At 46.1% G+C, this 24,258-nt stretch overlaps 1 protein-coding gene across 1 annotated transcript in view; it reads right to left on the reverse strand.

Moving 5' to 3' along the window:
* Positions 1–24,258, reverse strand: part of AGBL2 (AGBL carboxypeptidase 2) — a 2,805,139-nt gene that overhangs the window by 2,244,939 nt on the left and 535,942 nt on the right. The window contains exon 7 of the mRNA XM_069623090.1: positions 72–222. Coding sequence (XP_069479191.1) covers positions 72–222 — 151 coding nt within the window. The remainder of the gene's footprint in view (positions 1–71; positions 223–24,258) is intronic.

A 24,258-nucleotide genomic window follows, 5' to 3' on the forward strand; every position in this document is an offset into this window, starting at 1 on the left:
CTGTATACTGTAGCTTCATTTCATACAATGCATACATAATTATAGCTGAACTGTAAAACAGTAGTGCTTACACTTGGACCGCTTGTTGAAGGTTTCCACTCTCAAACCGTGATTCAAACTGGAGTGATTGTCCATGGTGTTTCTCGGAGCAAGCTATGGAGGATGTGATTGGACCACGACTGCCGCCCACTCTGGAGCATGTGAAAAATGACCCCTTAGTGGCTGGAAAAAATAAGAATTCGAATTTTAATTATTTGCGATAATAACTGATAATTAATGAGTTTTAGTTATTGGCTCAGTGGGCACAGATTCAATGTCCTGTTTTGGGTGCATTGATTAAAAATATGGAAAAGTTGCTTACTTGTGATAATGGTGGCATGTTAAATTGTAAATACAAGCTAGGCCTGATTATGGCAGGTTGGCTACTAAGGTCACACAATTATACATCCATAGGAATGTGATATTATACGTCTTAGAGTTGGTGAGCAGTACTTGACTATGTCAGATGTGGATTAGCTTTCTGGGACAATGGCCAAGAAGATGCATTTTGTTCCTTCTGGAGGAAGGACAACACCTTACTCCCAGGATTCAGGCGCACGCCCAGGAGGTCCCATGGGCATCAGTGCTCCAAACGCAACACTGACATATGTGATACGTTCATGGCTAAGTCCCTGTCCGGGGTTGCAGGGGCCCCTCTCCTCCTGGGGTAGGCAGCCTATCAGGGAACAGCCATAGCTGGTTTTACCCAGGGGTGGGATGGGGAGTTGAGAGGAACTCAAGACCCTAGCTCCCTAGAGTTTCTGAATACATGCAAGACTATTGGTACCTGTGTCCCTGTCTCTGTACATATAAACCTCTGTCCTGGCCAGGTCTCTTTTTTCCAGAGAACAAGAAGTCCAGCAGGCACCTGAGACCTTGTAAGCCTGGCAGAAATTATGGGTGCAGGGAAGCAATAATAGGAGAATGGGAATCCGGACTATCACTACCAGAATGTACCTAGCCACAACTACAAAACCCAGCCTGGAGCTGGAGGAATGGGTTTGTTACACAAATTGAAATGGACTGCAGTTTCACTTTTCTAAACTAAAGAAAACCCCCAAACACCCAGGCCAAGAATTCCAGATAAACTTCCCTTATTAAATTCAGAAACCCATGCCTGAGATCTAAGAAGAATTATTGTTAAAATATACATCATTTAAACTTTTAAATCAATTGAAAAATAAAGAAAATACCCATGTCAATTTATTTTTTATTGTTTACAATAATCCTCAATCAAAGCACATTTATACTGCTTTTATGCAGACTGCACCTGTATCCCTTCATGAGGTGTAATGACAGTTGTGCCACAGTTTATTTTTGTTTGACATGCAGAGAGAAATAATATTCTAATCTTAGACACTGCTTACTTCCTTATACTGAAAAGAATAGGGAGGTGATCGGGTGGTTTATCAATTTGATAAAATTAATTAATTATGAATTCATCTTTTATTACACGCTTAATACTGGCGACCAGTCTCTAAGCGCAAGACCAGGATTCAAACCTGTGTTGCTCTGCATTGTCTTACCTCCAAGACAAACGTGTTACCCATGAGCTGACGTCAGTCCTGAAGTAGAACTAGGATTACAAGTAAGTAACTTTCCCTTCTCCATCACAGGATCTTCATTAATATTCATAAACACTAATTAGAATAGCAATCTCATTCCTCCCATGGGAAGGAGGGAAAGACAAGACAAGGAAGAATACCTTGCACATTCCCACTCTTATTTCAACATATTGCAAAGAGAACCCTATAATACTTGGGCGCCTTTTGTATCGGAATCCAAGCAGTAATGCCTTGCAAACATGTGGAATAATCTCCATGTTGCTGCTCGGGTGCAGGGACAGTCATTAAGAGAACAGCACTAATTGCTTTTTACTTTTGTCTATAAGGTGGCGATTAAGAGCCACCTATAAGCCAATACACTGCATTGGAGTAGAGCTAGGTGGAAGATGATATGCAAGGAGAGATAGATTGTGGGTGTTTTGCTATTTTCCGACCCATTCACTGCTAATCCTTAGGACTGTTCCCATGCACTACCTCCTCCCACTACCGAAAACACATGCCCCGGGAACCGATTTAAGTTATTTCTATCAAGCAATAAAATCAAACTTTAGGTTGACAGAGTTACTTATAAGTAGTCTGCTGAGAGTTATCTTGAAAGAAAAGGTAATTTCCCTTTAAATCAAGACGTCCACTTTACTAGGACAAGGACGTTAAAGGACGTGCACCCAGAGACTGATGAGACGTAGGCAAATAGAGAAAGTATCGCCGGCACAGGTAGTAGGAAGTCCCAAGCCTCAACACCGAACGAAGAAGAGAATCAGGTAACCTGCGAGTTTCAAACTCGCAGGCAGAAACTATTTAGGAGGCGAATGCTGCGGCGGACCAGAGAGAACTACAGGGCGGGAGCCCAAAAGCAAGTGAAGGTGGTGGCAAGACCACAGAGGGACATCTGTGGTGGGCCGTTGGCCCAACAAACATTGCAGAGATCGCCAACAGCAGAGGATCGCAGGTTTTCCGTGATTGCAGCCAGGCCACGAGAAGAAGAGCGAGAGCGCTGGGATAAGAATGGTGCAAGACAGGGAGAAACCCTGAAGCAGAAACCCTCTGACAACGTTCCCCATAAGGACAGAAGGTAACCAGGAGAACAGGAGATATTGGGAGATCAAAGGGAATCTATATAGCGAACAGCTAACTTGTCACAGTAGAAGATAAACAACAAAGTTAACTTTACACCCAAATGGATATCAATATTGTGAGGCAAGAGGAAATCGGTATGATATACTGCTAACTCGTCACAGTAGAAGACATTAAAAGTTAGCCTTGAACCCAAATGACTATAAAGATTGTGACGCAAGAGGGAGTCATAACACATAGTTAACCCGGCACAGTAGAAGAAAGGAAACAGTTAACTTGGGAAAGAAACAAATATAAAGGTGGCAAACTAAGAGAAAAGGCAAAGGAAAACATGGGCAACAAGAAAGAAAACCAGTGTGATAAAATACCATGGGAAGGGGAGAAAACAGATCGCTATCCTGAACAAGAACAAATTAGTAAAAAAGAAGAAGAAAGACGGGGCGGTAAACTACATGTATGAATCCGAGACAAAATCCTGTGGGTCAGGAAAAATGTAAATGTTATAGAGTGAGAGTGAAAACTGTGATTAATCGCGGGATTCAGTCACTTCTCCCCAGGGGGGAGCCTTTCCTTGTGAGGCTAGGGAAGTGAGCCTGCTTTGCAACATTCCCCAAAGGGGTGGCAGCAAGCAGGACCTCACAGGGAGAGACTCCCCTCTTGAGGCCAAGGAATCCTGCTTCGCAGAAGAACTCCCTAAGGCCCTTTCTCTTTCACCAACAGTAACATCAAGGCTTAAGAAATACTCAGCAGATCAAGCCACTGTTTGCTACTCTATCAAAAGATTGAAGATTCAATTGAAGAATGGTCTAGTGCAAACACTGTGAAGAAGAAGAAGAAGGAGCAAGTAATAAAGATTGCTCAGTGGTTGGAAATCTGACAAGGAGGAATGAGCGAGTAATTAAGAATCATCAACTTCAAACGGAAGAGGACTAAAGTTCTCTGCTGGGGGGATTCTAGCAATGTAAGATAAAAAGAAAAGAAGGACTACTGTCAGAGAGATCTGAAACCTGGGAGTTTCCAATCAGTAGCGGAGGGAAAGCTGAGAGAGACCAGGAGATCCTACTCGGGGAGGAAGCACCCAGCTAGCATGTGCAAGAGGCACCAAAGGAGCTGAAGGAAGACGAAAGCAGGAGAAGAGAACCACAAGAGAGAAAGGCAGTTGTGAGTGGTGGAGTGACCCAGAAGAGGCGGACTGTGCAGTCCAGCAATGCTGCAGAGAACACTGTAATGCTGGCCTTGCGGAACTGCAGAGAAGAAGCAGGCAGACACGGCCTGCAAGCAGAAGCCATCTAGAAAGACTGAAGTGAGATCACTATTCTGAAGGTAGGCCCGGTAATTCCAACCCATCAGAAGCGAGGTAAGGGGGAAGGAGGTAGACGTGGGAGGGAACACAAGAATAACGAGTATATGCATCATGCTCATCCCAGTAAATGGTCATACACAAAGGGGAGTCAAATATATTATGGGACTAATCCTGCTCATCCCAGTGACACGATAAAGAACCAATAGAGTGAAATACATCACAGGACTCATCCAAGTGATACGAGAAAGCGCAAAGAAGGGGAACAATATCACAGAACTAATCACACTTGTTCCAGTGATGCGGAAATAAAAGAGACAAACTTATGCATGGACGTATCCGACTAATCCCAGTATTACAAGAAAAGGTGAAGAGAGTGAGACTTATTATAAAGCCTATCCTACGCGTCTCAGTGATACAAGAGAGAATCAATACAGTTAGAAGATTAACAATCACAGGATTACGGAGAACAGGAATCACAAAGAGGAACTCTATTTCCCCAGGGATATCAGAAAAGGAGAGACTTTGAGACACTAGAGAAAAACATAAAAAGAGAAAATCTAAGGCAAAGAGTGCCAAGAAGAAGAAGGCTACACAGCCCAGAAAGAAGGGAATCAAAGACATGGACAAATCTCCTAGGAAAACTGAAGTTAATACAAGAAAGAGCCCAAAACTATTTAAAGTATCTTATATTAAGGCTGGGGAAGCCTATTCAGGAGAAAGGAGTCATTATTTGTGTTATTTTGTCTTAGTGGTAGGGTTAGTGTAGCTTAGCTTTGGACAGACGTATTGCTTTGGACTTCATGACAGATGTCAAGCACCCTAGTTAGTTGTGTTAGGTAGGAAAATACACAGAATAGGGCTAGTGAGGCCTTTTCACAGATTATTTAAATAAAATATCTATAGGAATGCCACCACTTGGTCTAGCTCTTTCTTCTGACCTACCACAGAACCATGAAAATTATATTCAAAAGGATGCAAGCAGGTCTATCACCAAAATCATGAATCCGATAAGAGAGAACCAAAGGGAATACGAGAAGATGAGAAAAAGTACAAGATGCCAATTGGAGTCACGAGCGACTGTTTCAGGATTGTGTATTAAAGACTGGTACTGCAGTAGCCTCAGGAGAAGGGAGTATTTCTCCTGATTTAAGTTAGTTTTTTCATAATGGTAGGGTCAATTAGGGTAAATGTGGACAGTAGACTTGTTACTTTGGACATTCACAACGAACAAACAAGCACCTTAGTAAAATAGGCATGGCCCACCCATAGTCATATGGAAAGTTAGGCATTCGATCTTTAGATTAATACACCAGTGTACATCATGTCCTCTAAGAGTCAGTGTCCTTCTTCTGACTAGGCACAACTCCCAAAGAATAATATAGTTTATCCTCTCCAGCTCATTGTTTTGTGGTAAACCTGTGCTCCCTGGGACTCCCCTTTCTTACATCCACAATGGAAGTGAAGTCATTATAGGCTGTCATGAATCAGCAATGATCACCCCCCCCCCACCCCGCCCCTAAACCTGGCCTGGGACGCTTCTCACGTGACCAGGAACGGGCAGACACTTCATAACCCCGACCCTGGGAGTGGTGTTCTGCAGGAGGATCACATGAGTGGGGATACTGGTCAGGAAGCCAGGGAAACCCCCCTGCTGAATTGTCCCTGCAATCTCACACTTTTAATGGCTTTTTGCCAAACAGGAGGAGTCAGAAAGCCTAATTTTGCTGTTGGAGACTACAAGTCCCATAATCCCATAAGTACTGGGATGAGAAAGAGGGCTGAAGAGAAATGTTGCAGCAGTAGTCAGGCAATTGAGTGATAGCTGTGAGAAACCGGAAGGTGCCTCACCCGTTAGTCCCCAGTGTTTGAAGCGCATGTAATGAGAGGCGCAAACAAGTGGAAACTAAAGGAGTGAATGTACTTTGAAAAAGCCAAATAAGATACCGTGTACAGAGTGTTCAGGCGCCACATGGGTGTTCATTCGAAGGTCTGTTTGGTATCCAACTGAATGGCAACTATACTGTAAAAGGAAATGTATATCGAAGTGGTCCTGCGACGGGTCAAGCTAAACCCTGTGCACATTCGAAAGTCTTTCATAAGTGTAAACTGAACTGTAATTGGTCCGAGCGTGGCTGAGGGAGACAAATTAAATATAAAGAAGGGATCTGAGCCCGGCAGAGGGGGATCCAGGGTGAGACACCCGAAGTAGAAAATTATAAGAAGAAAATAACTTTCAATTTTTGTTTTGTACATCAGGCCCTCTGAATCAAGAGACTTTGATGAGGAAAGAGACTTGGGCACAGAAGGCCCTGATGCGTGTAATAGAACTGTGTCCTCGGGCCGAAGAAGTTCAGGAGTGTGCTATGCTCGAGTGAACCGCCTTGTCCCGTACTGAAAACGTGGGGAAGGGACGCCAATGGCCCGAACATCCTGATTTATCATTTTACGAACACTTCTTTCTTTTTCATGACCATTACCCCACACTATTTGACACTTGGCAGTAAGGAATGACAATTGTTTTATTTGTATAGGTACTTTTATTTTGACACAAATCCACTAGGGGGAGACCACAAAGGGGCGGGGACGTTATCGCTGCCTGAGCCATCGTCTCCCTCTCCAGGCATCGGGAAACGGTGGACTATCCAGAGTATGCTGACTCTCAGAGCATTCTAAACATGTGTTCGGAACCCTGAACAGTTTGTGGAATTTGTGGGGCAATATCTAGATAAACCGTGCCCGCTTCAGTGGTGAAAAATTGAACCAGTACTGAAATAACTCACTCTCACACATCAAAACAATCATGTACGCAGGAACATGAATTGGCCAGTATAATATAACACAAACACCAGACCCAACAGTGAATATGTGTGATGGTCACCTATCAGAACACCAGAAGGGCCTCATGTGCTCCAACAACCCCATTGCACCCTTCTATTGGTTGTGTATCCCTGCCAACTAAAGGGGGCAGGGAAGCGCATACAGCAGGAAGTCCAACAATAATGGAGACCGGCAAGCTAAGACATCAATATGTAACATGAAAACATGATGGATCCCGATGTCAAAACAAAAAGGGATGGGAACCATGCACTGGACAAACAATCATGAATCCCACTAGGGGTATATACACAGGTTGGACTTGAGACTGCCCACAGATAGAACAGAACTACAATGCCTCTTTGTAAGTTACTTTCACACGCTTCACTCCTTGCAAGCCCATGGAAAGGGGAAGCAGGAATCACATATGTGTCTGGACCCTAAGGCACAAACAAGGGGTGTACCAACACGAGACAAGCCAATATGGGCCCAGCTGGATCCTACAGTGGATGCCTTCGGATGCCACACAAAGCAACACACTGTCACATAAAAGCACAATACACCAAAAATGTTTAAAAAATAAAAAATGCCCATGGTAGACCAGCGGGGGGGGGCTGTGTGGGGTGGGGTGGGGTGGTGGCTGGGGTTTGGTTACTGTCATGATTCCTGCCCCTAATGTCCCCTGCCCTCCAAGATGTCAGGCTGGAGCCAGGCCACGATCACCTACATGGCCCTCAAGGGCCTCTCCATCCCTCCAAAGACCTACTTGGAGTCAGACTTGGCGCTTGTGGCACCAGACTCACTCACTTCCATAGGATAACATTGGGGATTGGACTTGTAGTGCATTGATGGGGACAAGATGGATGCCCCCACATATTTCGGTTCCCAGAACTGCATGTGCAGTCTAGTCTTTTGGGTGTGGTTTAGCCCAGAGACACCTGGGATACCCAGACACTATTTAAGCCATGCCAAGGCTCAGAAACATGCTTTGTGTTTTCTGCACCTGCAGCGTGACACTCACCGTGTTTGGATCGGTCTCCAGTAGGCCTGCATCTTTCTTCTGTGCTGAACTCCTGCAAGAACAGGAACACCGGTAGGAACAGCCTTACCTTGCAGCGCTTCTGCCCATCATTCATCGCTTCTTCTGTTCTGCGGGCATCTTCGGCGGTGTCATTCCCATCCCGGCACGCCGCTTCCTAAGGAAAAGGGAAAAGAACAGAAAAAGGCATTACTAAGTATTCAGCAAATCTTTGCTTATTTTTAAAGACTGTACGAGCTTCAAACGCTTACCTGAATCCCAGCCGCTCTGGGGGAACTCTGTCTCCGGAACTTCTCATCCATCTGCAAGAGGGAAAAGACACTCCAGTTTAGCGTGGGAACATCTAGAGGCACCGCATACCGCGCTTACTCACCGCATTTCTTCTTCATAACCGGCATCCAGGCTGAAAACGTTGTGGCACCTAAAAGACACAGAAAAAGTTCAATACAAATACGAAAGGGTTGCATCGCGCTCTCACTCACCTTCAGCGCTACTCATCTCAGCAGCACATCGCCATCCCCGGACGCCGGCCATCATCTAAGGAAGGAAAGGAACGAAGTTAGAGAACTGTTTAAAAGACTCCTAATACTTACCTGTTGGACTCTTGCCAGTGAAGTAACTAGGCAGCAACAAGCCTGCATCAATCAACGCGCCCCTGCACTGAAAGCAGGACGGAGAGCACACTTTCCAAGAAAACAAGGTGAGCTGTGGATCAAAGGGAAGGGTTGGACCCCGGAGAAGAAGGGGTTCAAGCACACAGAGACAATAGGGAGTTAAACTCTACCAATCCTGTGTTTCAGGCCCAGTCTCCAGTTGAGTAGACTCCAGGGAAGGGTTCAAGGTCGTAAGAGGTCAGAACAGGCTGAGTGACGTCCCCGTGGATACCAGGTGAGCGTTACAGTTGCCAGGGGGGAGGGTGTTAGGTTGAATTCTCCAAAATGGCTAATTTCTCTTACCTACTGAGTCCCTAGGATTTTTCTTCTCACCTGGTAAGAGTGTGAGCCTTTTTTCCCACTCTTCCATGTGTTTTGCTGTGTGTGTTTAAAATCTTTGTGTTTATAGACTGGAGCCTCACCTACTCCATAGGCATCATCTTTTTACTGTGTGTTACACAGCACCTTTAGTGCAGTGACACAGGGATGTCTTTTTCAGACTTCCCACTTTAAACTCCATTTTCTGGGACTGACTACTGTCTCCCAGAACATATAAAGTTGTCATTGACTTTATTAGTCTTTTTAAATTCACAGACCCAGTACAAACTATCTTACATAGAGTTCTGGAAAGGGTTAATAGTTATCCCTTTTTGTCTGTTTCTCATGGAACATTATTTAGTTCCCCTTTCTTTAAGATTTGGCTGGTGGCAGTGGTATCTACCCTATTTTTCATACCACGGTCTATTAATATAGCTTTGGTACTGTTTTAGGCTAAGTTAGTAGCCTCAAACTTAAATCCGCTGGACCCCATTTACTTTTATTTGGTTACGGCTGGGTTTATTTGCCATTTCTTTCTGTAAAGGTCTTTCTCATGTTTTACTCTGTGCGCCAAACCAAGTTTGGTTCCTTTGTTCACCGTCCTTTGGCAGGCTTCTGCACGGAAGCCCTCCATAGGCGCCTGAATGTCTGAGGGGGACAGGATGTGAGGGAGGGGTTTGAGACTCCCTGCACAGGGTATCCTTGGAGACCCATATCGCACACTGTGTGATTGGCTGTGGCGACTGTCCCGCCGGGACAGCCACCCTGCTGTGTGATTGACAGCCGCTGTGTGAATTGGGGAAAACTGCATAAAAAGCAGCTCTCTGGGGCTGGAAAGGCAGAGTCGCCACTGGAACGAGAGAACTGAAGAGGAGCTGACAGAAGAGGACTCATACAACGACAGAACTTCCCGGTGAAGCCCTGCTGCAGGTCCGAATCTTCATACTCCAACGATAGGCAAGATCTGCAAGAAATCTTCTCGCCTTCAACTGGTGGGAACAACCAGTTCACCAAACTGCTCCCAGGCCTCCCTTCTCTGGTCGAATTTGCTGTATAGAGCTACAGTGAACCGCATAGCCAGGAGGAACGGACCCTGCTTGTTTTTAAGGAGTGCACCTTTTATTTTGTTGCTTTGCTCTTTCTTCCCTGGGCAGTGCAGGACCCTCCAGTCTTCCTACTTCATGTCAGTCCGACAGTCACTTCAGGAACCGTGAGCCTGCAGGACCTGCCAGGACCGTCCGCCTCAGCTACAGCCTTCGTCTCCATTTAAGTTACTGTTCAAATCCGGTTGTTTGTTTCGTCCAGCCGTGGTGAAGGTGTGTGAAACCTTTCGCCAATACGAGGGCTTGTCCTTCTCCATTCTTTAAACTAACTTTTCTGCCGACCAACTTCGTCCGGAACTCTTGGCAAAGACTTAACCACAAACTACCCTGAACTGTGTGATCTTGAGCAAAGACTTTGGTCCACTGACTTTGGGCCAGGCCCCTTTAATCGGATTTCTTTACTGTAGTTCCTTTTTCTAGATTGCCCTGCTTACTTACTTGTTGGTACTGCTCGATTCTTGTCTAACTTTGTCTTTTCCTCCCTTTTAAATTGCTGGAGTGCCATTTTGCTCACATTTCATTTTGAGCCTAACTTGTCCAGAATCTATTGGGTGTGGTGTAGTATATTAAGAGTGTGATTTTTCAACTGCTTTACTTTAGTGAAATGTTTTACAACTGATGTGTAAATAAATGTATATTCTTTTACTCAGAAACCTTGAGTCAGTGTTTGTTTGAACCATAGTAATTGCTGTCCTTTGTCTAACTTTTGATACTGCTCACTTACTCTTGAGATAAGTCTGGCTGCTCAGCCATCGCTACCACTTTAACTCTGTAGTACAGGCTTGTACCAAAGTTGAATTTGTACTGTCACTTGTAGTCTTAATTGTGTGTAGTGTTCCCAAAGGGTACTGCATATAATTCTGCCTAACAGCCAGCAGGTGGCAAGTGCGAATTGCAGACAGCAGGTGTCTAATAGGTACAGGTAAGGGGACTGTAGGGTTGCCGATACAGACCAAAGTGCAAGGGTTACCAGGAGGCAGTGCAGGGGTGCAACTAGGCGGGCAGAAACCTGGGCATGAATTCAGAGGGTAATCAGATGACCGGTGCAGTATCAGACAGATCAGCTGGGTAGAGGAAGAGAGAAGGCAGAAGCAAAGAGGAGAGGAGAGGAGTCTTGAGGCGCTTCTGGAACTGGAGATAGCTCTGCTCGAGTTTCACAGAGGCAGGGAGGCCTCTCCAGAGGGAGGCACCAGCCGAAGAAAAAGATCTGCCCCAAACTCGTTGCTTGGAGAAGACACTGACCCTCAATGAGTTGAAGGGGGAGGAGCTAAGAGCTTGAGTGGGAAGATATTTCCGAAAAGAGAGTTTGAGGTATTGCGGTTCCCAGCCCCAAAAGGCCTTGTGCAGAATGCAGAGGGTATTCAACTTGATCCTTGCAGCCACTGGGAGCCAAGGAGAGATTTCAGGGCTGGAGAGATACGATGCCTGGGCTTGAGGATGAGGACAAGTCGTGCAGTCCTGTTCTGGATGAATTGTAGAGGACGGAGAGTTGAGGCAGGAAGATTTAGAGGCTGTAGCAATCATCCAGCCTAGAGAGAAGCAAAGCTCTGGAGACCGTGAGCTTTTGAGGGAAGGCGTGGAAAGGAAGAATACCTCTGAGGAGGTGCAGCTGGTATTTTGACTTCTTAGAGACGTCAGATGTGAGGAGAGAAGGAGAGTGTGGAGTCCAAGATGACCCAGAGGTTCTTAGCCTCCCAGGTGGGAGCAGGAATAGGGCCAAGAGTGGCCGGCCAGAGAGCGTCAGGAAAGGAAGGTGCGGGTGTGCCGATGAGGAGGATCTCCGTTTTACTGGCATTAAGGCAGCGCATTGGTGGCACACTACTCCTGGACTGTGGAGAGACAATCCGGGATGAAAGAAGATGAAGAGGCGGCAGAGGGGAGCCCGAAAGCGAGCTGTGTGTCGTCCGCATTGCACTGAAAGTTTGAGCAGAGAGCAGCAATGCAGTGGGCCAGGTATTGGATGAACAGCCAGGGAGAAAGGTTATACCCCCTGGGGAAACACCACAGGTAGAGCTTGAGATAGAAGAGAGGAAGGACCCAAGTTGGACCTGGGAGGGTCAGTCCGAGAGGAAAGAGGTCAGCCAGGCCAGGGCCTGATCAGTGATAACCAGGATATCACGGAGCCGGTTGAGCAGGATGGCAAGGTTGACCGTGTCGAAAGCAGAAGAAACCTTCTTGGTTTTCCATCCTCCTTCCTTCGTTTAGCTGCCATCAGGAAAGTACTATTCCTTTGTGCGCTTTGCCCCGCAAAGGGTAAGCTCTCATGCTCCACCTTTTACCCATGTGGGGAAGTTTAATGGACGTTTGGTGTTAGTGATTACCAGGAATTGCCCTACCATGGTAGTGGGACATGTCAGGTACAATGCTTGGTTGTGACTCTGTTTTCTCCTAGAGCGGGCTGTCCATGTTCGTGAAGGGAAAAGGGATGGGGGGGCAAGAGTTTCTAAATACCCCATCAATTAGGATCGGGTCTAGGTGTTACAGGGAGGGGGGATACCGCGTCTCGCCATCTGGTGTCCCACTCCACAAAGACCCCTCACCCAGGTGATCCTCCTCCACTGGTCCACCCACAGGGTATGGATCCAAAGGCGATGGTTGTGTCCTGGCCAACTGAGAGAGACACCCTCAACCCCCCAACCCCGAGGGCTAGCGGGTGAGACATCTTCTGGTTTCTCAAAGGGTCCTGAAAAGGTCTGTGCTTCTAAAACCCCAAACTGCAGGGGTCACACAGTGGGAAGCGTGGAGAAGAAACGCTTACCCAATGAAAAAACATTGTGCAGAGGTTGCGCAGCAGGATCCAGGCGTGGTAGGAGCAGTCGAGAGGTCTCAGGTGGCTGGATTGCACCAGAGACTCTCGAGAGTCAGAGCAACTCCAAACCAGTGTGACGGAAACCGCGGCGACCAAAGAAATAGAGTCCGCCTGGTTGGGAGAAGCCACAGGTCCAACAGTCCTCCGAACACGAAGCAGAAGACCTGGATGCAACTTACCCAGTGAGTCTGAGACGAGCGAGTGACGCTGGGGCGCTCCGCTGGAGTCTGAATGCTCAGCATCACAAGGATCACACGCTAACAAGCGTTACGAATACCGAACTGATGAAAACATACAAAAGCAAGCTAACAAGCGTTACGATTACCAAACTATTGAAAACTCACAAAAGAAAACAAATAAGCATTATGAATACCCGACTGTTGAAAATGTACAAAAGTTCCTGAAGTTAAGTCAAAAGAACCCTAGGACTAAATATGAGAGTTTGAGCATACACCAACAACCCGGTGAGGAGGCCTTATTAGAATCGCTGGCATCCCACCAATACCCAAGCAAAGAGATATTAAAGAACAGGCAATATCAGTCTAACAGAAGTTGCCAAAAACAAGAAGGGAATGTTAAAAAGCCCCATGGTTGTCAAGGTTGCAACTCTGGTTATGGGACATCCATAACTGGGGATGATTTAAACATACATTGCCACAGCCAAAGCAGAAGCAGGAAAATACTTTATCCTGAACACTATTTTGGTATTGAGGCAGAAGGGAAAGAAAGGTGGCAAACAGACTGTCCTTCTGGAAGAAGCTATACAGAGGGAGATGAGCATCATTTGTAGACGCGTCCTAGTATGGATCAAGGTGAACGTTCAGTTCCCTGAAAGCTGTTAATATTGTGATGCCAAAGAAGACTGTAGAAGTTGTTGTTATGTTGTTATTCTTAAAGTTACCATTGAAGCACTTTTCTGTTGTGGTGTTGAAGAAGTAGATGGGCAGTCGAGTGTACACATAGGGCAAGAAGTGATTGCCCTGAAGAAATCTGGTGAAAGGATAAACCAGGTAGTAGAAGGTGCAAGTGCTGAAGAATGGTACTAATAGAAAACAACATGTTGAGTTATGACATTTGGTGAAGAATTGTGAAAGCTGGTGGAAGAAAAGAACAAGTTACTTACCCCTGGTAACTTTTTCGACTGGATGTTCCTCCAACGTATTCCTCATCTTTGGCATGCAATGTCCAGCTTCAGCAGAGGGTGCTGTGCGTCAATGGCGTTGAGTCGCTGTCCTTCGAAGGCCTCCGTCGAGGGTGACGTCATCGGAAATCATATATAGCACACGCGGTGCCCGTTGGCCTCAGTTCTGTTTTTCCTCCTCCCCATGCAGCAGAGATACCCATAAATACGGGCATGACAGTTCTCAACCTTAGTGGAGCGGAAGTTGTAATAGCATGGGAATTTCTACAGAGGGGAAGGATGGGAGGGCGATGAGGATAAATACGTTGGAGGAACATCCTGTTGAAAGAACGTTACCAGTTGTAAGTAACTTGTTCTTCGAATGGATTGTGTCCTCCAATGTATTCCTCAAAAGAAGAAAGTACTGCCTTGCCAAAAGCAAGATCCTGCGAATGGGAAGCATTTAGAGCATAATGTTTTGTAAACGTGTGAATCGATGACCAGGTTGCATAGTCACTAATATTCCTAATAGGAACTCCCCTTTGAAGGGCTGTAGATGTGGCCATGCCCCTGGTGGAATGAGCTTGCAAACATTCAAGAGGATCTTTCCCTGCAAGCCTGTAGCAGATTGCCAAAATGATCCACCTAGATAAGGTCTGTTTGTAACAGCCTGACCTAATTTGTTTCCTGTATACCCTATGAACAATTGATCATCAAACCGTAATTTGGATGTTCTTGAAATGTAAAAGCTTAATGCTCTTTTAGGATCTAACCTATGAAGTCTTTCTTCCTCCTTGCCAGGGTGAGGTGGAGGTTAGAAGGAAGGCAGGGTAATTTTCCGATTTAGATGAAAATCAGAAATGATTTTCGGTAAAAATAAAGGTTTGACCTTCAAGACAACCTTATCCTTGTAGAAGACTGTAAAGGGTGGCTTTACAGACAGTGCCTGCAACTCGCTCACTCTGCATGCTGATGTGAGAGCAACCAATAAAATGGTTTTAAAGGTTAATAACCTTAGAGGACACGTGTGCAGGGGTTCAAAGGGTGCACACATTAAGAATTTAAAAAAACAGATTTAGGTCCCAAACCGGAACCTGGAAAGGAGATGGAGGATATACATTAGTGAGTCCTTTCAGGAATTGAGTCACCAGAGGGATTTTGAAATAAGAGCATTCCTCTGACGAGCACTTAAAAATGGACAGCGCCACCAGATAGCCTTTAATGGTACCAATCTGGAGGCCCAAATTGGCTAAGGATAGAAGAAAAGATAGTATGTCCAGTGTTTTACACAGAAAAGGATCTACATTATTTGCCTTGCACCAGTTGTAAAACTTGTTCCAACGGCAACGATACAAAGATTTTGTTGCTGGTCTTCTAGCCGAAAGCAACACCTCCATAACGTCATCAGGGAGGTCCCAATCCTTATACCTCTGCCTTTCAGAAACGAAGCGTGAAGGTTGAGAATTGTTAGGGAGAATTCTCTGTATAGGCTAATTTCCCAAACCTAGTGAGTCCCCCAGCAGCTTTGCTGGATTTTTGGGGTTTAATTTTTTCTCCTGCTAAGAGTGAGACTCTTTCTCCCACTCTTAGACATGATTTGAGATATCCTTTGACTTTGAAATGTGTTTTATGGGCTATGGGGTTTTTTACTCCATAGGGTTTCATGTGGTTTTTGGTAAGTGTGTTACACAGCACCCTCAGTGCAGTAACACAGGGGTGTCATAGTGACCCCCAAACATAGACTCCATACCCTGGGACTGGCTACTGTCTCCCAGGGCATGTAAAGTCACTATTGACTTTACTAGTCTTAAATTGGGAAAAGAACCAGTACAAACCATCAAAGCGTGGAAGTACTGGTAGGGGTAATTAGATTGCCCCTGGGTCTGTTTTTCGAGGGGGCACTGTGCAGTCCCTTCTCGTCGAGTTTCTTGCTGGTGGCAGTGGTTACCACACAAAATATTCCACCAGAATATTTCCTATGGGATTTTCCCCATTCATTTTAAACGCACCACTTTTTGGTGCAATGTTAAAGATACCGCCGGGTTATTTATTTTATATTTATTCCCCTGTTGGGTCTTTTTGGCAGGACTCGGTTTTAAAATGGCGTTTGTGTCCGCCTCTGTAACTCCAACCCAAGTCGAGCCCTTTGTTCCACTTTTTGGCGGGCTTCTCCACAGAAGCCTCCAAAAGTGGTGCCACTCTCTCTGGGTCTACAGGATGTGTGGGAGGGGGGTTTAGGCACCCTGGACTGAGTTGCCTCGGCAACTCAAGTCGCACTCTTGTGTGATTGGCCCAGTGGTGAGCCGCCCGGCTCACCACTTAGCATGTTTGAGTGACAGCTAGGACTGATGAATGGGGGTTTTCTGCAGAAAAGCAGGGCTTTGGGGACTGGAACTTCAGAAGTCGCCACAGGACCAAAGAATCCGAAGAGGAAGAAGCTGAGCCGACCTGCAATGACGACACCACCGGTGGAGCCCTGCTGAAACGCCTCACCACTTCTTCCAACGACAGAGGAGATCTTCATCCTGAAGAGTCTTCTTCCTTCGACTGGTTGGGATAACCAGTTTGCCCGCCTTTTCGCCTTTCCGGATCATCTCGTGGCCACCTTGCCTGTGCCAAGCACCCCGGCAACCGGAATACCACATTTTACCACTACCGCAAATAAAAGGGTAGTACCTTTTAATCGGAGAACTCTGCGGCTGTTTTCTTCCCTGGCAGTGCAACGACCTTCAGCTTTCCTCCACGTCAAGATCTTCACTTCCTCTGGACGACGCTGCGACTTGCACCCGCTGCCAGGAACAACTGCCCCCGCTGGAGGATGCTCTCCACTTTCAAGGTACTGTGTCCGCCTGGCCTCCCTCTCAACGGTCTGTGTGGGGTGTCTCTTAAATCATCACCTTACCACTTGGGTTGGCCCTAGGCTGGCTAACTGAACTTTTCTGAGCTGAACCAATTCCTTTTTGAACTCTCTGCAAGACTTTTCAAGCCTCTTAAATTATGTGATCTTGGGCGCATTGGTGTCCTACTCTCTCTAAGAGGGAGCCTGGCCTCTGAACTTTTTGCTCACCAGTAGACTTTGACTTTCCTACCTTGCTGGGTGCTTCTAAAGTATTAGTGTTGTGTGCTTTTCTAATTTCTGCCTTTCCCTCCCTTTTTTGATAACTTATTAGAGTGCCATCTTTAGTTAAGCGCTCACCTCTGTCTGAAAATAAGTGGTGTTAACTAAGACTTGTCTAATAAGGAATAAGGGATGTATATATATTAATAGTGACTGTGTTTTGAGCTTGCTTACAATAATAGTGCTGAGTGTTTCTATAAGTGTGTTTTTAAATAAATAATTATATACTTTGATACCAAAGCTCTGGTCAGTGTTTGCTTGTGCTACTGTATTTTGGTACCCATCTTGTATACTCTATATACTGTCTAACTCTTCGTGAGAGAAGTCTGGCTGCTCAGCCACAGCTACCAGGTAAATCAGGGTGGTACAGACTGCTACCAATTGGGTTTACTGCCAACACCTGTAGTCCTAAGCACAGGTTTCTGCCTAAAAAGAATGTTGATATCTGGATGGAAAACCCAACCCTCGTCTCTCGCGAGAGAAGATCCTCTCTCTGGGGATGACGTATCAGAGGACATGTCTAGAAGGTGTGGGTACCACATCCTCCTGGCCCATTCCGGGGCAATTAGGATCATGTGCTTCCTGAACTTTCTCAACCTCCTGATCACATGAGGAGTGGCAAGAACTGGAGGAAACGCCTATAGGAGCGGAAACTCCCAGTCCACCACGAACGCATCTTCTAGAGCTCCTCTTGGGGGAAATTCCCTGGAGCAATACAGTCTGCACTTCGGTTGACACTGGTTGCAAACAGATCCACCTGAGGGGTTCCCAAAGGGTGAAGATCTCTTGATGGACTTCCTGAGCTAGTTCCCACTCGTGGGAGACTGCGCTCTGCCTGCTCAGAGCATCCGCTGCCGTGTTCTTTTCTCCAGCTAGGTAAACTGCCGATAGAGAGATTACTTCTTGAAGTGCCCAGTACCAGAGCTGCATTGCCTCTCTGCACAGTGGTAGTGACCCCACACCTCTCTTGTTGAGGTAGTCCATGGCTACTATGTTGTCCGTCATTATAAGGACATTCATCCCGTGTACGAAGGGCAGTAGGGTATTCAGAGCTAGTCGGATTGCCCTCGGCTCCAAAAGATTGACGTTTAGTTTGGACTCTGATGGAGACCAATGACCGCTGACTGTCAGATCGTTGCCGTGGGCTCCCCACACTGAGTGAGGCGTCCTTCACTACTATAATCTCCGGCCATGGGTGCCAAAAGGGTTCTCCCTTCAGATTATGTTCCTCGCAGGGCCACCACAGAAGATTCTGTGAGACCCTGGCTGGAATCTGAAGTGAGTCAGAAATCTTTCGTGGGAAATGGGATCATTGTGTTCTTAGAGCCCATTGAAGGGATCTCATTCTCAGGCGGGCTCTGGCACTAGAAAACTGCAGGATGCCATGAGGCCGAGCAACCTCAAGAAATCGAAGGCCGGAAGATTCTGGGCACTCTGAAATTAGGTAACCATCTGAAGAATGTCTTGAGCCCATTCTTGGGTGGCGAGCTCTTTCCCAAGGATGTGTCTAATACAGCCCTGATGTACTGGAGCTGTTGGAAAGGTGTCATATGGGACTTCTTGTAATTGAGGGAGACGCCCAATCTGTGAAGAGAGTGGCAGGTGATTTTGAGATGATCCCGAGCTTGCTCGGAAGAACACGCACTGATCAACCAATCGTCCAGGTAGGGGTAGATGCAAATCCCCCCCCACCTCCTGAGATTTGCTGCCACTACCGCCATCCGTTTGGTGAAAACCCTCGGGCGGAGGTCAGCCCGAAAGGCAGAACTCGAAACTGATAGTGAGAACCGCCAACTGCAAACCTCAGGTATTTTCTGTGCTTGAGATGAATTGGCACATGAAAATAAGCCTCCTGGAAGTCTAATGACACCAACCTATCCTGAAGTTGTAGGGTCTGAAGGATCTGAGAAAGTGTGACCATCTTCAACTTGTCCTTCCTGAGGAACTTGTTCAAGTATCTCAAGTCCAAGATGGGTCTCAGTCCTCCATCCTTCTTGGGGATCAAAAAATATGGGGAGTACCATCCCTTGGTCCTCTCTGCTACAGGTACCGGTTCTATAGCACCTTTCTGTGGCAGGTTTAAAACTTCCTGCACAAGGAGCGGGTACGGAACCATCAAAGAGCGGCTCCCCAGTGGATTGTTCTGCGTCTTCTTATAAAGGGAATGCAGTAGCCGTGGGCTACGGTTTCCAGAGCCCAAACATTTCTAGATGCTGTCAAAAGGCATGTTGAGAAGCCTAGACTACACATCCGGTGCAAAACCAGACTTCCCCAACCACGCATATCTGCGCACTACGGTGCTGGTAGCCATAGATATGCTGAAACTATCCGCAGTATCCAATCCTGACCAAAGGGATTCACAACTAGCTTCTTTGCCATCCTTAATTATAGCTAAGAAGCCATCATTTTCTTCCCCCCTCAGGAATATGCTCTGCCGCCATAAATATGCAATCCCACAGAGTGTACGAAAATGTTACCAGGACACAGGTGGCGTTTGCAGATTTCAGTGCCATACTGCCTGCTGAAAATACATTTCTGGCCCCTCCATCTACACGCTTATCGTCTCTATCAGGAGGGATGGTAGGGTACGCAGACTATTGGGTGTTTGACAGGTAGTCGGGGTCACTACTGGAGGGGCTGTATTTTTATGTCAGATTCTTATTAACTGCTGGATTGGTCTCCGGAGTTTCCCAATTTCTAGCCACCCTTTTTGTAATGCTGTATGGAAGGGCAAAACAGGGTCAGTCTAGGGACCCTTATCCAAAATATCAGTTAGGTCATCTTGTTCATAAGGGAGTGGTGGTCTGCTCCATCCCATGTACTCAACAACTTTGGACATGAGTTGTCTGTATGAAGCGTCAGCGTGTTCACCAGGCTCATGTCTTCCAAACTCCAGTTCGGGTGAAGTATTAACTCCACTCACAGACTGTAAATTATTATATATGTCTTTAATTCTAGATTCCTCTGATATTAGGCAATCTGGAACATTGGGGTCCCATATCGTAGCCTAAAAGGGGCATTTTCCTCATCAGAGCATTCCTCATATTCATAGATTGAAGAGAATGATTTTAAAAACACCTTTCGGGGAAGAGGAGCTTATGTTTTCTCAGGAATGGAAGATACAGGCTTCGATAACGTTGGAAGGCTTTATAAGCGTCGATAGAGGAGGAGCGCTCTACTTTGGTGGGACAGCCGGCGTATGTGGCGCAGCTGGCTTCGAAGTGCTCGACATTATCTGCATAGAAAACCTTGTCAGGGATGGAACATGCAGTAGTCTGTGTTGTAAAACCCAATTTCTAGTTGGTTACTGCCCAAAAACCAGCGGTGTTGCTGTGTTTCAGCTTCTAGAGAATATTCTGTTTATCTTTAATATGCATTTGGATCTTTAGGGTTTTAATGCAATTCTTGTAGCCCTGTAAGTTTAATTTCTTTCTATGCATATATTCTGCTGGCAGAAGTTGTTCATTCAATAAGGCTCTTACTTTTCTCCTCTTGAACTTCTTTGCCTCTTCAATCTTTGTGTCAAAAGAATTCAAGCGTTTCTTAAAACCCATGAATTTACCCTTATTTATCTGTTCCTTTAAACACTAATACTGTGGCGTTGAATTGGCCAACAGAAAACAGGTTTATAGTGTCTCCTCCCATTGATACCGCTACACAGATTGCCTGCCTAAGTATAGTTAAGAAGCCTCAGCATGTTTTTAGATTCCATTTAACTGTCAGACCTCCCCTGTCTGGGGAAACCATGGCCGATGTTGGGCAGAAGGTGTGCAGTTTTATGATCAAATTTAAGTCCAGCATTAAAGCTAGATGGTCACTAAGCCTTATTTACAATAGTCAGAGGGGAACAAAATGGAGCAAAAGCTTGAGATACATAAATATGATTGATCTAAGTTCAGTTGGTACCCCTAATCCATGTATAGTTGCTGGCTTTGTTCGACCATATGCTGGTAGAGAAATATGCAAACTCCAACTCAATATAAAGCAATCCCACTGGATTTTCTGAGCTGAATTAACACTAGGAGGCCCCAGTGATCCTGCCAATTTGTCAGTGTTAGGGAGAATTCTCATCTATAGCTAATTTCCCTCACCTAGTGAGTCCCTCAGCAGCTTTGCTGGATTTCTGGGGTTTATTTTTTCCACCTGGTAAGAGTGAGAGCCTTTTTTCTCACTCTTACATGTTTGAAGTTTGAGGTTTAGTTTATTTGTAAAGCGCAAACCAGGCCCACGGGCAACCGGGCGCATAATCTTGAGAACAGGTTACAATTAACAGTATACACATAATAAATGTATACAATATACACAATATACAGAAAATACTAATTTACAAGTTATAATACAAGTACATTATAGAGTATATACATACATTACATATATTACTCGTGGGAAGCAGGGCTAAGGTGAGGAGCTTCATAAATTGTGAGAGAACAGCCAAGATTTGGCATTGTTCTTGAATGTTAGGAAGGAAGGTTCAGTTATGATGGAAGTCGGCAGAGCCATCGTAAGTCAGATCTGACGGTGGAGATGTGGGATCGTTTCGGGATATTTAATGCTGCCCTTATGGCATTTTTTGGATAGTTTGCAATTTATTGAGGTTGGACTGGCTGGTCCCTAAGTAGAGGGCACTGCAGCAGTCAATTTTGGCCATAATGAGTGTTCTAGCGAGGGTGATGCAGTTAAAAGAGTTTAGAAACGGTCTGCAGGCGGTAATGAGTTTGCAAGTATAGGCGATGCCGACCTTACTGCATTTGTCTGTCTGTTCAAGGAGCGCGTAGAGTCCAAATAGAAGCCTAAGGTTTTAGTGTCATTAGAGACCTTGATATCGTTACCGTCAATGGTGAAGGACTTGTAGGCTTGGTCTAATTTGTTGAGACGTTGGATTGATCCTAGTAGTAAGAGCACAGTCTTTTCGTTGTTAAGGCAAAGTTCATGATGTGCCATCCAAGCCTGAATGACCAGGTGGACATCATTCAAGGCTTTGGTGTCGGCTGTGTAATCACCAGAGATGGGAATGAGTATCTGGGTTTGTGCGCATAGTTGGTATAGGAGACACCCAGATAATAAAGCACATCGAAGAGGGGCTTGGTGAATACGTTGTACAGTGTAGAGGATACACAGGAGCCGTGAGGGACGCCACAGTGAATGGGGGAAGGGTCTGCCGATGCTGTGGGTGAAAAGACTCATGGATCTGTTGCTCAGAAAGGAGTGGCTCCAGGCATTAGCAGAATCGGAGAAGTGGGTCACAGATTTAAGATGTTGGCAGAGTATTTGGTGGTTGACCAAATCGAATGCCGCGGAGAGGTCAAGGAGAAGGAGTAGCGCTAACTTCCCATTGTCCTTTAGTGTCTCCATCTGAGTTTTCAGATCAATCAGAGCTGATTCCGTGCCATGTTTGGGACGGAATCCTGATTGTCTTAGCCCCAAAAGATTGTTGGTTTCGAGGTAGTCTTGAATCTGTAAGTAGGCTGCACCATCCAGGATCTTGAGCAGGAACGGGACCGTAGTGATCGGTCTAAAGTTAGTTGGAATGTTAGGGTCAAGGGAAGGTTTTTTGAGAAGTGGGATTACCCACGCATCCTTGAGGTTGTCCGGGACTATACCTGTCTTGAAGGAGGCATTTATGAAGGCTGTGATGAAAGGGGCAAGGTCGTGAAAAGCTTCCTTGATAGGTGCCAGGCAAGGGTCACCTTGGCAGTTGGATGGTTTGAGGTTAATGATTCCTTCTACTTCAAGGGTGGTGAGAGGGGAGAAAGAATGGTTTATGCGAGGGATTGGCTTGGTGGGTACTAGGTATAGGTGTGGTCAATGGTTGGTCAGACTGTAGGGATTTTTGTTTGTCTCTAATTTTGTATTGGAGGGTGGTAATTCTACCCAGGAGTGCTGTCTGAATATTTGTGCACCAGATACTATCTTTGGTACACGAGTCAGGGAGGGCTGCAGGTGTCTCAAGTTCGTTGACAATTTTAAATAGTTCCTTGGTATTTGATTGTGCTGACACAATACGATTGTTGTAGGAGTCTTTTTTAGCCTGTAGTAGGGCTTCTTTATAGTTAAGGGTGGCTAACAGAAGACGGTCCTTGTGAGCGTCAGAAGGGTGGCTTTTACAACGTGACTCTGCATTACGCTTCTCTTTGCATAACACTCTGAGCTGGGGTGTGAACCACGAGTTGAGGTGCGCGCGTTGTTTGGGTCTCCTAAGTTTAAGCGGGGCAATAGAATTGATGGCAGCAAGCACTGACTGATTATAGATATCGGCTAAGATAGTAAGGTGCGAGCAGGTGTCAGGGGCATTATTAAGGGTGGGAAGGATGAGGGGGGAGTAGTTTTTCAGCGGTTATGTTCTTTTTATTTCTAGTGAGGGTGGCTGGGACAACGGGAGGCGTGGGTAGAGATGCTGCGCTTCAATGCTGAAGGTGATGATATGGTGATCAGACCAGACACAAGGAGCGTTTGAGAGTACGCAGATGTTGCAGTTGGTGTCGCTAAGCCAGTCGAGGGACCGCCCTTTAATGTGGATGGGTTCCTATATATGGTGTGAGAATCCTAGGTCTGTTAGGGTGTTGGCGAGGTCGAGGGCCACAGAGTCATTAGGGTCTTGATAGCCTAGATTGAAGTCACCAAGGATGATGGTTTGGGAGTTAGATTTCGCTTTGTCAAGTACTAGAGTAGAGATGTCATCCACAAAGGATGTGGGAGGACCTGGGGGTCTGTATAGTATGTGGATGGCGACCGTTTGGTTGGCCGATAGTTGGAGTTTGACAGAGTAACTCTGCAGATTCCACATTGATGCTCGGAATGGTTCTGAGTCTTAGTGAATTTCTATAGATAAATGCGATTCCTCCGCCTCTAGAAGTACAGTCACATCTGATGATGGAGTAATCTGGAGGGATAGCCAGGGAGAGTGCAGGGCCAGATGCAGCATGTAGCCAAGTCTCAGAGATGGCGGTGAGGTCAAGCTCCTGAGTCTTGATGAGATCAGCAATGTCCAGTGCGTGAGCAGCTAAGGACCTTGTGTTGATCAGAGCGTCCTTTATTGAACCGACGTTTCTAGTTGGAGCATGGTTGGTCTGGAGGCATTGGGGCATAGGTGTGGTGGACGTTTGGGAGGGCAGGCTGGGCGTCAGGGTTTTCAAATGTGGACTAGGGTACATGGGGTGACCCTTCTTGCCCATAAGTCTAGAACCTAGTCTTTTGTTTCTTAGGGCGGTGGAGCAAGGTTGGTTGGGTGTGGGTTTTTGGGCGAAGTGGTCGAGCCATAAGGCAGGAGCATTAAGATAAATGTTAGGGCTCTGAAGCACAGTGC

The sequence above is a fragment of the Ambystoma mexicanum genome, chromosome 11 (genome assembly GCF_040938575.1).
Source record: "Ambystoma mexicanum isolate Mex_15411 chromosome 11, UKY_AmexF1_1, whole genome shotgun sequence".
Taxonomy (NCBI): domain Eukaryota; kingdom Metazoa; phylum Chordata; class Amphibia; order Caudata; family Ambystomatidae; genus Ambystoma; species Ambystoma mexicanum.